Source organism: Zeus faber, assembly GCF_960531495.2.
Source record: "Zeus faber genome assembly, chromosome: 2".
NCBI classification, from domain to species: domain Eukaryota; kingdom Metazoa; phylum Chordata; class Actinopteri; order Zeiformes; family Zeidae; genus Zeus; species Zeus faber.
In genome coordinates this window covers 35,170,285-35,184,951 of record NC_137189.1, presented here as the reverse complement: position 1 = coordinate 35,184,951, position 14,667 = coordinate 35,170,285, and the positions used below count along the sequence as shown (strand labels likewise).

Genomic DNA, 14,667 nt, shown 5'->3' with positions numbered 1-14,667 from the left:
CACAGCGGCACGTGAGAAGTTCAGCTTTGTTTTTGTTGACCTTTTCATGCATCAGGCATTTCATACAGTGTCACTCACTATACCTCTCGCCCTGTGCACTGCCCTCACTGGCGTTCAGGGGAGACTATCTACCCTCCCGCCCACCCACCCACTACGCCCTGAGTGTTTTGAGTCAACCATCTAGTGTTCGCTAATTAGGAAACGCAACCCACGATGACAGGTTATTAATCTCCGCTGCGCTCTGAGTGGGTGCCTAGTGCTCGCTTAGAAGCCCGCATCTTTTTCATGACTCCTCACCTGTAACCGAGCCGGCACTCGATAACAGGGAGCTCAGGTGGTCGGGGAGGGGAGGTTTGGGGGGGGTCCAATGCCCTCACCCTGTGGATGGATCAAGTTGGCTAAATATGGCCCCTGATTATTGCAGGGGGCGGGAAGGTGGACAGTAGGAAACGACCTTGCTTGACCGGGGGAGGAGAACTCACATACTAAAAGGACAGCCATTAAGTCGCCCGGGATCCTGGGAACTGGTACCTATCTGGGGGGACTAAACTGGACCGAGACGCCCCCTTCTCCTATTTCATTGGTGAAGGGCTACTTTGATGTGGCGGTCCCAAGTCGTACTTTACTTACTTTATGGGGCGGTCGCCGGCTACCGCACCTCAGCCCTGTCACCGTGGAGTGCACTTAGGAGCCCAAGAAACCAAAGTGCTTCAAGTACTCTCTCTCTCTGTCTCTCTGTCTTTCTCTATCTTCCACCAGAGCTGCCTGGGTGACTCGGCAGTGCACCACCACATACCCAACATTTATCAGTGCCAACCCCCACCCCCACCCACTGCCCAACCGGGGGGATAATATATTCCTCAATGGGGCCGCATCACTCATCTTCATACGTGCCCCTTGTGCGAGTTTCCCGTGGCTTTCAGCGCTTTTCCGGGACAGATGCAAATGGAAGCTAATGGAGGGCTTTGGTGCTGGGGGCTGGGGGATGGAGTGGGCGTAATGCGTGTCTGTCAACAGACCCCCCCCCCCCCCCTCCACCCCTTACCCCGCGACACCATCAACAGATAACGGAGGACGGAGGTCTTCTCTTCTTCTGGCTAAATCTGGTTTTTCGGACGAGACAGTAGCTAAACGTAGTGGCCAAGCAATACGTTACCGTTCAGAACAGGAGAACCAAGGAAATCAAGGCGGAAAAAAATCGACTGAAAAGCAATTGGAGCAATACCCTAGAAAATGCCTTCATTCAGGAGATGTAACGTCCCCAAATTAAAAATCTGCCCTGTCCTTTTAGAGAAGCACTTCCTCCTCCAAAAAAACCCCAAAACAAATAAGATCTTGATCTTGTCAGAAAAAAAAAGAAAACACAAAATCTGCACTCATTTAACAGGAATAACGTGGCGTACGAGAGCAGAGGATGAGCGGTGGTTGTCTGCAGTGCTGAAAGGGAGCTGGGGGGGGGGGGGGGGGGATGGGGTGTATCTGGATCTAGGTGAGCCACATGGGGGCGGGATGGGGGGTTGCGAGTGGGAGTGGGGATGTAATTAATTGCCACTGCAGATGTTTGGAACATTCGAAGGCATCGATCGCCACTGTGGTGGTCTCTGGGAAAAAGACAAAAATACTGTTAGTTTGTCTTTTTTAAGACCTCACACACACACACACGCACGCACGCACGCACGCACGCACGCACGCACGCACGCACGCACGCACGCACGCACGCACGCACGCACGCACGCACGCACGCACGCACGCACGCACGCACACTTATCTTTCCTCCTCTAAGGGTTTGGATATCGTACACGGAGGACGAACCAAGAACGAAAACCAACAGACCAAAAAAAAGCCTCATAAAAAAATTACAGGCAGCTTGTTTTGTTTTTTTGCCTTGTATACACTTTGACAAGAAATCCATATCGCACCCCAGACGAGACCCGCCCGACGAAGAAGAAGAAGAAGAGGAAGAAGAAGAAGAAGAAGAAGAAGAAGAAGAAGAAGAAAAAGAAGCAGCAGCAGCAGCTCACGGCCCTTGAAATGTGAATTTCCGCCTCCGTTTGGAGAACAAACCAAGGGCACGGGATGCAGCGGTCTCTTGCATTGGTCTGATCAATTTCCTGAGAAGATGCATTTTTGATGAAAAATGTACCGTGCTGTTTCTCATTACGTTGCAAAGTCAAGTCGAAAAAGAGAGGATTAAAGAAAAATGTTTTTACTTGATGCTTCAAAGCAACACTATGTAACTTTTTTTAACCTGAAAAAATAACAGCTTCAAAAAAAAAATGATGGTAGACTAACGAATGGCACCTCTTTCATTCACGCCCACCCCCCTGAACACCTGTTCTCGCACTATGTAACTTTGGTGTTCGGGTTCGAAACTGCAGGAAAAGTGGGATATGCTTTATGGCACTGTGTCACTTGCTGGTATAATGCATTAAAAAAACCTATCTATTATAAACGTGCAGGTCAAAATGTCCAGAAGTAATGCTCATACAAAACGTAGCCGCTCCACCTCCCCGACAGCGCAGGCGAGACGGGCCAGTGGTGCTCCCGACACCCGCAGGGCCGGGATCCCACCTCACCTCAGCTTCATTGCGCCTCGGGGTTTGTTTCTCCCTCTGACTCGTGCTTGCGAGCCGATCTGGCAGGCTGAGCACATCTGGTACCTACACCGGTAGCAGGGAGCCCAGTCCGCCCCCGCGCACTTGCTCGTTGCAGATCCCCCGGAGCTTTGTGAGGCGGCAAGGTCAGTGCAAGGGACACTCTAACCTAGGTGGTGGAGGTGGAGGTGCAACAGATCACAACACCCATGGTTCATTTTTCGGGTTGGCAAAAAAAAAGAAAAAAAAAAGGGAGACAAATGTAACTTTGCTTTCCATTTATTCTGTAAATCACTTAAAGCACGGAAATTTAGCCCATGGTCTTAAATGAAAACCAAATTCAAGATGTCCAATGTTTCAATACTTAATTGTTAAATTAAAGTGCAGTATGAGGCACCCATGATACCTTCTTCCTTTAAACATGGTAGTGAATTAAAAAATATATGATTAGATCCGCCCCCAGTTACTGAATTTAATTACAGTAACAGTAACCAGTATCATGTTCAATTTATCACGTTTATAACAAACTAAATTTTATGAAAACCAGTTCAGAATAAAGCGAGGTACAGTCGTTGTTGTAGAGAAGTCTGTATCTCTCAATACACTATTCGATTGGATTTAGACATGTATTTTTGTTCAGCACTAACCCTATCGAGTTTGATTTGTAAAGAAAATACTTGTTTTTCAGTAAGTCACTTTGAGTCCAGTCACATTAAATCATTATCAATAATTTTATATTTTTGTGGTGGAATAAATATAAACAAAAAATTTTATAAAATTTCATAGATAAAATAAATGCTTGGGAGCCGTAGGAGGCGGCTCTCTTCAATGAGCTGGATCGTCCGGCTCATTGAACAGAGACAAACCTTTCAACAAACTACAAATGCGTCTCTGTTCCTCCGCCCACCGTTCAACATGTTCCGTTGAACATTATCATCTTATTCGTGATATCGCAATCCAAATCATATCCATAAGGTTAACTACTCTTGGAGCGCGTACAGGTACCTACCGGCACTTGTCTCTGTTCCGCCCTCTGAAGTGGACAAGTCAACTGGACATATTGTAAAATATATCATATTTTATTGAATCGCACTAAACAATTTCTTTAAATTATTAGAACGCATACGCTGCGCTCCTGCTGAGCTCCAGCTCCTGCAGCTTGTGGCACTCAGAAACTGTAGGGGCGCCAAATCCAAAATACCCAAAGTTAAATAGTGCTGCTTTTAGACAAAACCAAAAAATCTAAACGAGAAAAATGAACTATTTTCTATCTTAGAGAACATTCTGCGACACATTGCATTCTTCAAATATTCTTGAAAGGTGTTGAACTTTCTTCCATCACAGCGGAGAGAATTATAATTAAGTTATTTATTCTAATATAGATTAAAGATCCTAGATGCTAGATCCCAATTTTTCTCAAATTGGAATCTAACTTATCTCGAATGAAAAATGTTCGGCTATTCTTGGTTTGTTCAGTTTTCATTTGCTGCAGTGTAAGAGGCTAGATGCCTATTGTGCTTCGAGTAGGGTTTGGGTTAATCCGACACATGATGGAAGTTACTAACCAGCGAAAGCTGAGAAGAAAAGGGAACCGTTGCGAATAATATTTAAGCGCCGAGGCAGAGAGTAACCTACTTAATGGTGAGGCTGAATAATACATTTGTATCACACAAAAAAAAAGCGCTGAGAGAGGATTCTCTTTATGCACACCAATTAAGGAGATCTCTCTCTTCAAATTAAGGTTATAAAATACTGAGAGACTACAGCTGTGGCCTTTAAAGAAAAAATCCCCGGTGGATCCTTTCCCCGGTGTGACTTTCCTTAATGCCGTCCCAGAGAGGGTCACTTCACAGCCCCCTGCCCTCAAACCGGGAAAAGAGCCGATGTCTTCATCCGTGTGGTCGAATTAATTACAATAAGCCAGAGTCAGGGGCAGTCCCACCACGATTGGTCCCCTTATCCCAAATCTCTTCTTTGTTCTAAAAAAAGAAACAGGTGACAAGACTTACGTTAGAATGTAGAATCACTCCTGCAATCCATTTAGAAAATCCCGAATGGATTCTGAATCGTTGGAAAAAATGTCCGATTTAGACTGGATCAGGCGAACACGGGGCGTCATTGACCAGTGTCCAAGTTATTTTACCCAACGTAGCACAACTCACAACCCCGGAGAAAAAAACCCTCCCACACAGCAAACAGCATCTGGTGGACAAGGCAAGAGCTGCAAACGCTTCGCTCATGGTGAACAACTCTGGAAGAGACTAAAACTCGATTCGCCAATGAAAAGAACAACATACCCGCACGGAATTCCTTGATTTTTTTGATTCGGCGAGGGGGACGGGTGAGAGGGTCTCCGACTCGCAGACCAAGATCAATCACAGAGGACTGTTGAAAAAGGCCAACATGAAGGCAAACGATAGACACTGCACTCCCCCAAAATGAACACACTGAGCTGAATTGTTTCTGTGAATAGCACGTTATATTTCTTTGAGAGAACAAGGCAAAAAAAAAGGTTCCTGAGATCCAAACGTTACATTCTTCTGCCTAAATCGAATCATTTCAACGGAATTAAGTGTTGTATTTTTATTATCGCGTCGGACAGAGCCAAACTGACTCTTACCGAGTTCTCCCTCACCGGCTACATAAAACCAAGTAAAAGTCGTAAAATGGAACGACTCTTTTTTTTACGGAGCGACTCACCGGGAACCGAATCTGAAACATGAGTAAAACCTTTCAGCGCTCGACGGAAAGTCCATCAAGTCACAAATGGCAATTAAGTCGACTCCTTTCCTTTTCTATCTCCCATTACCTCTCTTTTCCTTCCACTTTTTATGTTTCGTTTGGTTCCTTTATGTATTTGTCTGCACTGCGATATAATATTGATTTCAATTGTCTTCATGTTGGATGCCTCGTACTTGGGCTAGGATGTTTTTTTTCATCCCGCACAGCTTAGTTATTGTTTTCACCTCCCAATTCATATGTCTTCCGTTTCTATTCACCCTTCCTATACGTCATGTTTTATTTGCCTCCAACTAATCCAAACCATCGGGTGAAACCAGGTTCCTGGAGGGGGTCACAAAAACCTGCATTGTGTGTTAAAAATAAAACAATTGACCGAAGGAATGTGTCAAAACATCACCTCCTCTTCGAGTATCACTCAAAACGAATCGATCGCTCCACAACAACTTAATCAGGAAATGTCAGTGCCACCCCCACCTCTCCCACCACCACACCCCCCCAACCCCCCCAAAAAACTCTGAATAGAGAAAAAAAACAAAACAGTGCCCTTTCACTACAATGCCTCCCTCCAACACACACACAACCGGGCGACCACACTGCCAAACCCAAAACGCCCTCCACCGACGAATTGTCCACCAAGCATCCAAGCATCCTAACCCATAGGTTAATACCATGCACAAGAGCAAAGGTGTTAATATTTGAGGAACGGAATTTTTAATAAGAAGAAAAAGAAGGTAGGTGACAGATTTCCTTTTTTTTCATAGCGCCAACAATGACTCAATTTGCCACCGTAAAAAAAAAAAGAAGAAAAAACAAAAAGGCTTGTGGGTTAGGGTTAGTGGTGCTCATGCCATACAGAGCGAATGGAAGAAAACGGAGGAGGAGGATTTTTTTTTCCATTCATCCAAGGAGTCAATATCACATGCAGAGTCGAGTGGAATCTCAATATAAAAAAAAAGAGAAAAAAAAAAGCAAATATAGAAAATAAACGGGGGGGGGGGGGGTGGGTCATGGTTGCTTCCCTATTTCCTATTGGTTAACGATGATTGGTGGAACGTTGACTTCCACTTCCTTCCTGTTTAGAAAAGCCCTTATTTAGGGGGGCCGCTGACCAACCACAATGGTTGGGATCTCCAAAGAGGAAAGAGGATGATAAAAAGGGGATGGGGTTTGGATCAAAAAGTAAGGGAAAGAGGGAAGGTGGCAGGGTCAAAAAGGAAGCAAACCCAAAAAAGGTTCTCGTTCATGCACGAATGTCAGGCTTTTTTTGGTATTTCTCGCTCTTTTTTTTTTTTTTTTTTTTTTTTTTTTTTCAAAAAAAGGTTAAAAAAAAAAAAAAAAAAAAAAAGATGTTAAAAATACCTTTGTCATGGGCACCATCATTACTGTCGAAATCTGCGCCTTGTCTGTTTGTGTTGGCCCCTGGTGTCAACGAAAGGAGAAAAGTACAACGGGTAAGCGGGAAACAGGTTCACCAAAAATAAAAATAAAAAAGTATTTAGAAAGAGAAATGATACTAGAAAAAAAAGGTTTTACCCCAAAATAAAAAGGAAAAAAGGCATCAAAAAATGCATTTGAAAAAATCTGAAAATCTGGGCTGCTTAAGAATAGGCTTGGGAAGAAAAATGAAATTGGACATATTCATTGCACTTCGAATTGTACCAACAAGGTTGGTACTTTGGTGAAAACACTTACGAGGACCAAGGACCATGTAGACCTGGTAGGGACCCAACCGATTACAGTGTTGTTAGAGCAGGGAAAATCTGAAAAGCTAAAAACAGCATAAGACGTGGCCAATCGGCGCACTTTGTTATGTGTCTATCGTACGGTGAAGAAAATCCAACCATCACGCTGCCCGGTTCAAACTGTGTCGAACGATCCGATGGCGCTCCTTCGCGCTTGGATGTTGTGGTGCTGGAAACGATTCATTGGCGAAAATATGAAATGTAATATGGTGAAATGTACGACAGAACTTTAGATAGAGAAGACTTTCCCATTCAAAGCTACAGGAGACTTGCTGCAGTGCTGGTAGTTGCTGCAGACAGGTTTAAATATCGATAGCAATTCCTCATTTTGGGAAAAGGCACCACATTTGGCACAGATGTAGTTGTATAGGTATATCATGAAAAGATATGGATAAGGAGGCGACAGGAGATTTGTCCGTTGTGGGCCATGGTGTGACCGTTCTTAAATGTTTCAAAATGGCCGCCCCAAAGGACGCCAAATGAGCTTGAATGTCCTAGAAAACAGGTTTTATGAGTCCTGGCAATAACCAAACTGTCTTCAGGCCAGCGTCAGATGTTACAGGATCATGTTCAATGTAAGTGACTTTGACCGCGGCAACATTTTTTTCTTCCCCCTGCCGAGTGCCGAGAATCTCCCACAGCGGTATGACTCAAGTGCGACAGTGTTTAACTCCCCGACACCGGATGCGTGACATCGGTCGGGCGCGAAAGCAGTTATTTCTATAAGACAGAGACGGCATTCAAATTCAACACCAGCTCTCCAGACAGAAAGGAAATAGGCAACGCTGGCTAAACCTATGGTAGACCTCACTGAAGACACTCGGTCGTAGTTTGTCGAGGTCCTCCCTGCTCGTGCCTGACAACGTACTCGTCGTTTATGGTCACAACTTTTCGCAATCAGAGCAAATACATAAAGATGTACTCCCCAGGAAACACATATCCTGACCAAACAAATACCAGCAGCACGTGAACACAGCATCCATGGGTATTTCATTTCAGCACCGGCCCTCCAGACACTCGCCGTGATCGATTCTCGTAAAGGCAATAACCATAGCGGCTATGTATAGAACGAGTCCATTTCAAGGTTGTCATTTTTTTTATTATGACGTGAGCAAATGGGCAGGATGCCGAAGCTAAGTCACCTAAAAGGATTTTCATTTGAAATGTGCAGAGTGGAGCAGTCGGCCATGATGCAAGGAATGGATGGTGCGTTTGCTCATATATGGACACAAAGCAGTGAGAATCAAGATGCCGGAGGAATGTGGGTTACACTGGGGCAGAGTGTGACACGTGCATGTGCGCGTGAACACACGCACGCACACACACACACACACACACACACACACACACACACACACACACACACACACACACACACACACACACACACACACACACACACACACACACACACACACACACACACACACACACACCATCTCTAATGCTCTATAGAGATAGATAGATATATGCACGCCTACACTCCAATACATACTTTTCTATGCCATTCCATGACAAATCATACGTTTTTAGCAAATAACTGATTTTATCAGGTAAAGTCAAAAGTGTCAAGATCGGCACAACGGTGCTTAAACAGAAAAGCGATTATCCAAGATGCCACGCTCATTCACCATGAAATAAAACCATTTCTCCACAACCATTTGTGAGTGAGAGACGACAGCTTTTTTGGAGTGGTCGTGCCATTCGCTTTCACTCCACTCCAGTACTGACAAAGGTAGCTAGTAGCCCAGCGTCAGTGAGAATCTGCTTTGTTTATCGCTGGCTGCCACGGCGACGCTAAGACGCGGCGCTCAATCACTGACTGGCACCGCTGTTTTCCGTCTGGTGGAAGGAAGTTTAATGAGATGGGCCCGGGGACCTTTAATGGCCGCCTTTGATGCAGCAAAAGAGTGTTCAGGGACCGTGGGCAGTTTTCGAAAGGGGATCTCGCTCCCTCCCCCTTTGCCTGTTTTGTCTAAAGGAAAGCGTTGAGTGTCTTGACCTGTCCCCAACTTGGTTCCTTCTGCCCCTCCGTGGGAGCTGAAGGCCTAATGACGCAGGGGCAGAGAGGCAGCTACTGGCGGAAGCACTTAGGACTGTTGCTACTTAAGGTTCCAAAGAGCATCCGCCCGAAGGAGAGGCCTCTTGCTTTCCATTCTTGAAAATTGTCTATTGTCTGGGCCCTTTTTCCACAGTATGTGCCTGTCTGGAACAGCAACATGTTGATGCTGTACTGGCTGAGGAATGACTATTTACGAAAGCACAATTGATCATATTAACATGTAGGAAAAGTAGTAGTAGTAGTAGTAGTAGTAGTAGTAGTAGTAGTAGGAAGTGTACCCTTTTTATCCAAACCTCGTTTATCTGAAAAAACAAACAAGCAATTTTTTGGGGTTTTTTTTCGACAGCTACGTTGGTTGGTCAGAAGGGAGCGGTGGCTGCAAAACACAGAAGAATACGTCTTGTCTCTATCCTCGAACAAGTGTTTAAAATGTCATGTCTTCCCTTTAAGGCAGCCGTCAGGACTCTCACGTACGTAGGATATGGACGCAGGTAGTAGCCAGCTCTTATTATTACATTTGATGTTTATAGATCCCAAAATTGGTAAAAAACACGCCTATTTATCTGCTCGCTCCTCGTTGGATTTTAATAGAGACAGAAGGAGTTTGCATGTACATTCGTCACGGATCAAAATGGTTTCCTCGTATCGTTGGCAGGCTGAAATTTAAACTGTAAACACAAAAAGTCTTTCAATGAAAGTACCTGTGCTCGCAGGTGTTAGAGGTGCAGGCATTAGAGTAAAAAGTTTGATATTTGCTCACAAACATAGTGGACTAGAAGTATATTATGGGATTAAAGTGGTTTCTTTGCTTTCAAACGACACCCGTTGATGTCTTTAATTGAGCAGTTTTCAACTGAGGCCAAGTCCAACTTCCCTGAAAGGAAAACTGGTGGTTGTTTTTCACCTAAAAGCTACTGCTCATCTCCTGATGTGATGTGTCATCTCCTGTTTGGTGTGGAGTGTTTTCACCGTTCGCTCCCTCCCTCCCTCCTCGCAGCAACGCGGACGCACCGGCTCCGATAGCCATTCTAAGCGCAGTCGGCCCCCCTTGTTTCACGTGATGCATTTTAAAAGATGGAGATGTCTGCCTGATTCAACCTTCCCAGCAAATGAGCAGCATCAATGTTCTTTGGCACCTTACCGAAGTAAATAACGGCCGCCGTTTAAGACACACACCCAGACACACACACACCCACACACACACACACACACACACACACAGGCAAAGGGTATGTGAAGGTAACAGGGTGTAATATCGCCGAACGACAGAGCGACGTGGACAATTAAAAAATGGAGGACGAGCGACTGGTGCCATTGTCTCACCTGCTCAGAGACACCTCCCCACACACACACACAGACACACACACACACACACACACACACACACACACACACACACACACACAAACAGACAAACACACACAGACACACACACACACACACAAACACACACAGTGCTCTTCACACCCTCCCTCCCCACTCCCCCTTGAGGAAACATCTTCTCCCTGATTAATTCAGTCTACAGCTGCACGCTGCCGCCGCCACCACCGCCGCTGCCACCCCAGCAGGTCCGTGTGCTCGCTGCAGAGGCTGATACAGCCTGGCTCCACCGCGCACATGCACACGCACCTTGGTGCACACATGATATCTCTCTCTCCCTCTCTCCATCTCTCTCTCTCTCTCTCTCTCTCCCTCTCTCTCTCCCTCTCTGACTCTCTCTCTGGATTCATCTCATTTGCAGGCGCTCACGCACGTGCACACACACACAAACACACACACACAAATCAACCCTCATACCTCCCTCAGAAAACCACATCTACATAATAATGTTCTCTCTCTCGCTGTCTCTCTCCCAATATGACTCTATGCTCTCTAACACACAAAAAATAAAAATAAGGAAAGTAAGGAAAATAAGGAATCTTGTTCTTTCTGTTTCCCTTTCCATCTTCCATTCACACACACACACGCACGCACACACGCACGCACACACACACACACACACACACACACACACACACACACACACACAGTCATGCAACACTCGTGAAACTCAATCCTCAACACACCGAGGTATGCTCTGTCTGATAGTCTCTTTCTGTGTGCTTTAGAATCTCTCTCCATAATTCTTTGTCTCACACACACACACCTTCACATATTCACACACACCTTCACATACTCACACACAGCCTCCCATATTCTCTCTCACACACACACACACACACACACACACACACACACAGAAGCAGCTTTGAGGGTCTCCAGCAGCCTCTGGTCAGACAGCACCTCGTCCCTAACTGGCATTAAACCATCTGCGTCGCACCGCGCCAGTCCTCCAAGGATCTTACATTCCTTCCGTAAAAATAAATTACAGCATGAATACGGGTAGCGGGATCAAGGCCGACCTCCGGGGGTAGCAAAGCTGACGGCTGCCGTGGGCAGAGCGCAGGGTGTCCATTTTTTATTCCATGTTGCAGCTTATTTTTGCCATTTGCAATTCAAAGCAACATGATTATCTGCGACGCCATTTGAACAGGTGAACGACCTTTCTGGGCAGTGTCTGTAGAGACCCAACTTACTTATATTTGAGTTACATAAGTAAAGTGTGAGCCTATGTGACTCGGCTACCATTAGATTATGAGTGGTCATATGGTTAAGGTTACATAATGACACAACATTACATCCTAATCAATTCAGATACAATATTTATGTAAAGATATGAATATATATTTCTGTGGAAAGTGCCCTGCACCGCTCTTAACCTCAAGAGCCTTCATATGATGATCAAAAAGTCAAGTGTCGCCACTCTGATTAGATACTTTACTGAATAGCTTCTACATGGATGTCATTAAGGAGGCTGGCTTGGCTAATTCCACGTAAAGTAATTAAGTCGTATTGATTGTTTCTGTTGTTGCCTTTACCACCAAAACATTAAGGATGGAAAAGTAAATTAAAAGCCACTGAAAATACATTCAAATAAGAAAGCTTTATCCAGATCTTAGCCAAGGCCTATAGACCTTTTTTTAACGCCCCAACCACCCCCTCCTCCAAAAAAGTTTGGGGGTTCTGATCTATATCTCTATACACTAACCCAGCGTCCCAGGGTCTGCGGCTGAGGACGTAGCACGGCTTTGTCCGTTTGATTTAGATAAGGAAACATTTCGTAATGACGGCTGTGTGTGCATCGCCGCCCCCAGGGGATTGCATGATAATCCCCTATCCTTGTGCACTCTTTAACCTATTGTGCGTGCCATGGCCTCCGGCTAAATTTAGCATCAGGCTGTCAAATTTTTACAGCCAGCGCCAACAAGCTACCCCCCCCCCACTCACACACACACACACACATGGATTCCCCATCTCCATTTGAAATAGCACTAGAAAAAGTGAAAAAAAATACCGGGTTAAGTAAGCGCAGCGGGCTCATACCTGAGACGCTTTTCCGTACATGGTAGCTGTTAAAAGACCACGGGTAAGGTGGGGGCGGGAGGGATGCCTTCTTTGTACAACTTGTACGGTGAGACTCGCACCTACTTCGAGTCAGGAGGGCACACTCCAAAGACGTGGCCCCTCGCCAAACGTTGCAGAGAAAGCAACCTTAGAAAAGGGTCTCACGAAGATCTGCCATCCTTTTCGGTGATTTTACATAACGGTTACCCAACAGCCCTCCGAGCACTTTTGCACGAGCTCTCAGTGATTTATAAGGGAGGCTGAGTTCTTTTTTTTCAAACTATGGTAGGACCTGACCTGCAGCGGAACCAATTATTTATCTTTCCATTATTATGTCCTTTGCTGAAAGCTGACGCATTCAGTGAAAGCCTCTGGGGTTCTACTCTGACTTTATCTACCAAAAAATTAAATGTGCTCTGAAAGTAGGACTGCAAAAAAGTGGACAAGGTTTTTTTTTTATTATCCATGTCCGAATGTGTCCAAATGTCAACTTTTATAATAATATAAAATTTGCCGTTTTCTCCACTCGACACATACTATCATGTACATACCATTGATTCCACTCACTGCTCTAGACTTTTTAAGCTCCAAATGTAAAAAAATGGTCAATATTTTTCTTGAAATGGTACTTGGAAAACGGAACACATGAATATCCCCCCTGGCACACTCACTCATCATGAAATAAAACCTTTTATTTTCACTTAATTTGCCTCTTTGCTACTCAGCTACATTGGCCGCTTGATGAAGTCTATACCTTTATCAACAAGATCTTTGAGTGGTCTCTAGATTCACTTTGTCTGTTGAGTGGGACATTGTCTGCTGAGGGGGAAAGCAGGAAGTAAAATTGGCTGGATGAAACCTTTAAGTTGTACCTGCAGAGAGAGGTGTTGGATGTGAGCAAAACAAAACAAAGAAGGTATAACAAGAGAAAATTCAGAAGCAGAACGCAGCAGTTGAAAAGACAGAAGATTCGATTTGATTTGACCTACCATCCTCTGTTGGGACGTAGATGTTCAGGTAAAGGCAGTCCTCACTTTGCTCCTGCACGTAAGTCACCACGGTATCCAAGTTGGCGGTAAACCACACGGGGAGCATATCATTGAGTAAGAAACGGTCCTCCAAGAACTGAGGACAAACGGGTGCAAACTGGGTAGCATTCCGGATGCCCGGCCAGGACATGGGCGGCTCCGGCGGCTGGAACCGCCGCTCCCCCGTAGGGGCCAACGCGTATGGAATCGCCAAATACTGCTCCACAGGTCCCAGGATCTCGTTGGGTAACGTCACCTTCACCCCGCGCAATTTCCCGTAATTAGTGGTGACCACGGGGTGCTGCTGCGCCTGAGCGCCAGCCAGACAGAAGAACACAAGACCTATCCAAAGAATGGTTTTAGCCGTGGCCACGGCCCCTACTGCAGTGACTGCCCTCCCAGCCCTCGCACAAGACATCCACAAACGGGCTCCGTACACGGACATGCTCCCACTGGAATCGGCCAGTTCCCGGGCCTGGGCCTGGCAGGTTGCGGTTAGCGTCCGCACTCGGGTGGGTCACTCGGCGAAGCCCGCCCACCCCCCCACCCCCCCACCCCTTCTGGCCTCCTCGCTCCTCCTCAGGCCTGGGGAAGTGACACGGAGGCCCGGCCAAACAAGACAGCTTGCTCAGCGCCCCCCATCCGGAGAGCCTGTGGTGAAGATCAGTGTGCCGGCACGGGACTCCTCGCCTCCCTTTGCACCCCTCCTCCACCCTCCTCTGGTCCTCTGCGGAACTGGAGAAAGCCCCAGACGGTGTTTGGTTGCCCGGGGGAAAATCTCCAGCTTGATGGAAAATCCTGAAAAAAATAAAATAAACAAAACAACATTACACAGTGATAAACCATGAGTTGATCCACTGCAGCTTCAGTGATAATAAGCTTGAATCCGGTTATGTGCAATGGTAGATTTACAGATATCAGATGAGCTTCAGTTTCCCCCCTTTACTAAAGTATTAGATAGTCATATATTCATATGTAAAGTAGGGTCTAACCAAGATGGATTTTTTTTGTCATCGATGCCGATGAGGAAAAAAATTGCTTTATTGAACAATAAA

At 45.7% G+C, this 14,667-nt stretch overlaps 1 protein-coding gene across 2 annotated transcripts in view; it reads right to left on the bottom strand.

The window, feature by feature from the left end:
• The window catches only part of nlgn4xa (neuroligin 4 X-linked a), a 70,304-nt gene extending 56,600 nt beyond the window's left edge, over window positions 1-13,704 (bottom strand). The window contains exons 1-2 of one of the 2 annotated variants that reach the window (XM_080024475.1): window positions 13,574-13,692; window positions 6,696-6,755 (exon numbers count right to left, since the gene is read on the bottom strand). In XM_080024475.1, coding sequence (XP_079880601.1) covers window positions 6,696-6,755; window positions 13,574-13,679 — 166 coding nt within the window. In that variant the 5' untranslated portion in view covers window positions 13,680-13,692. Of the gene's footprint in view, window positions 1-6,695; window positions 6,756-13,573 lie in introns of both variants that reach the window. The other variant, XM_080024474.1, reaches the window with a different exon arrangement.
• Window positions 13,705-14,667: the final 963 nt, after the last annotated feature.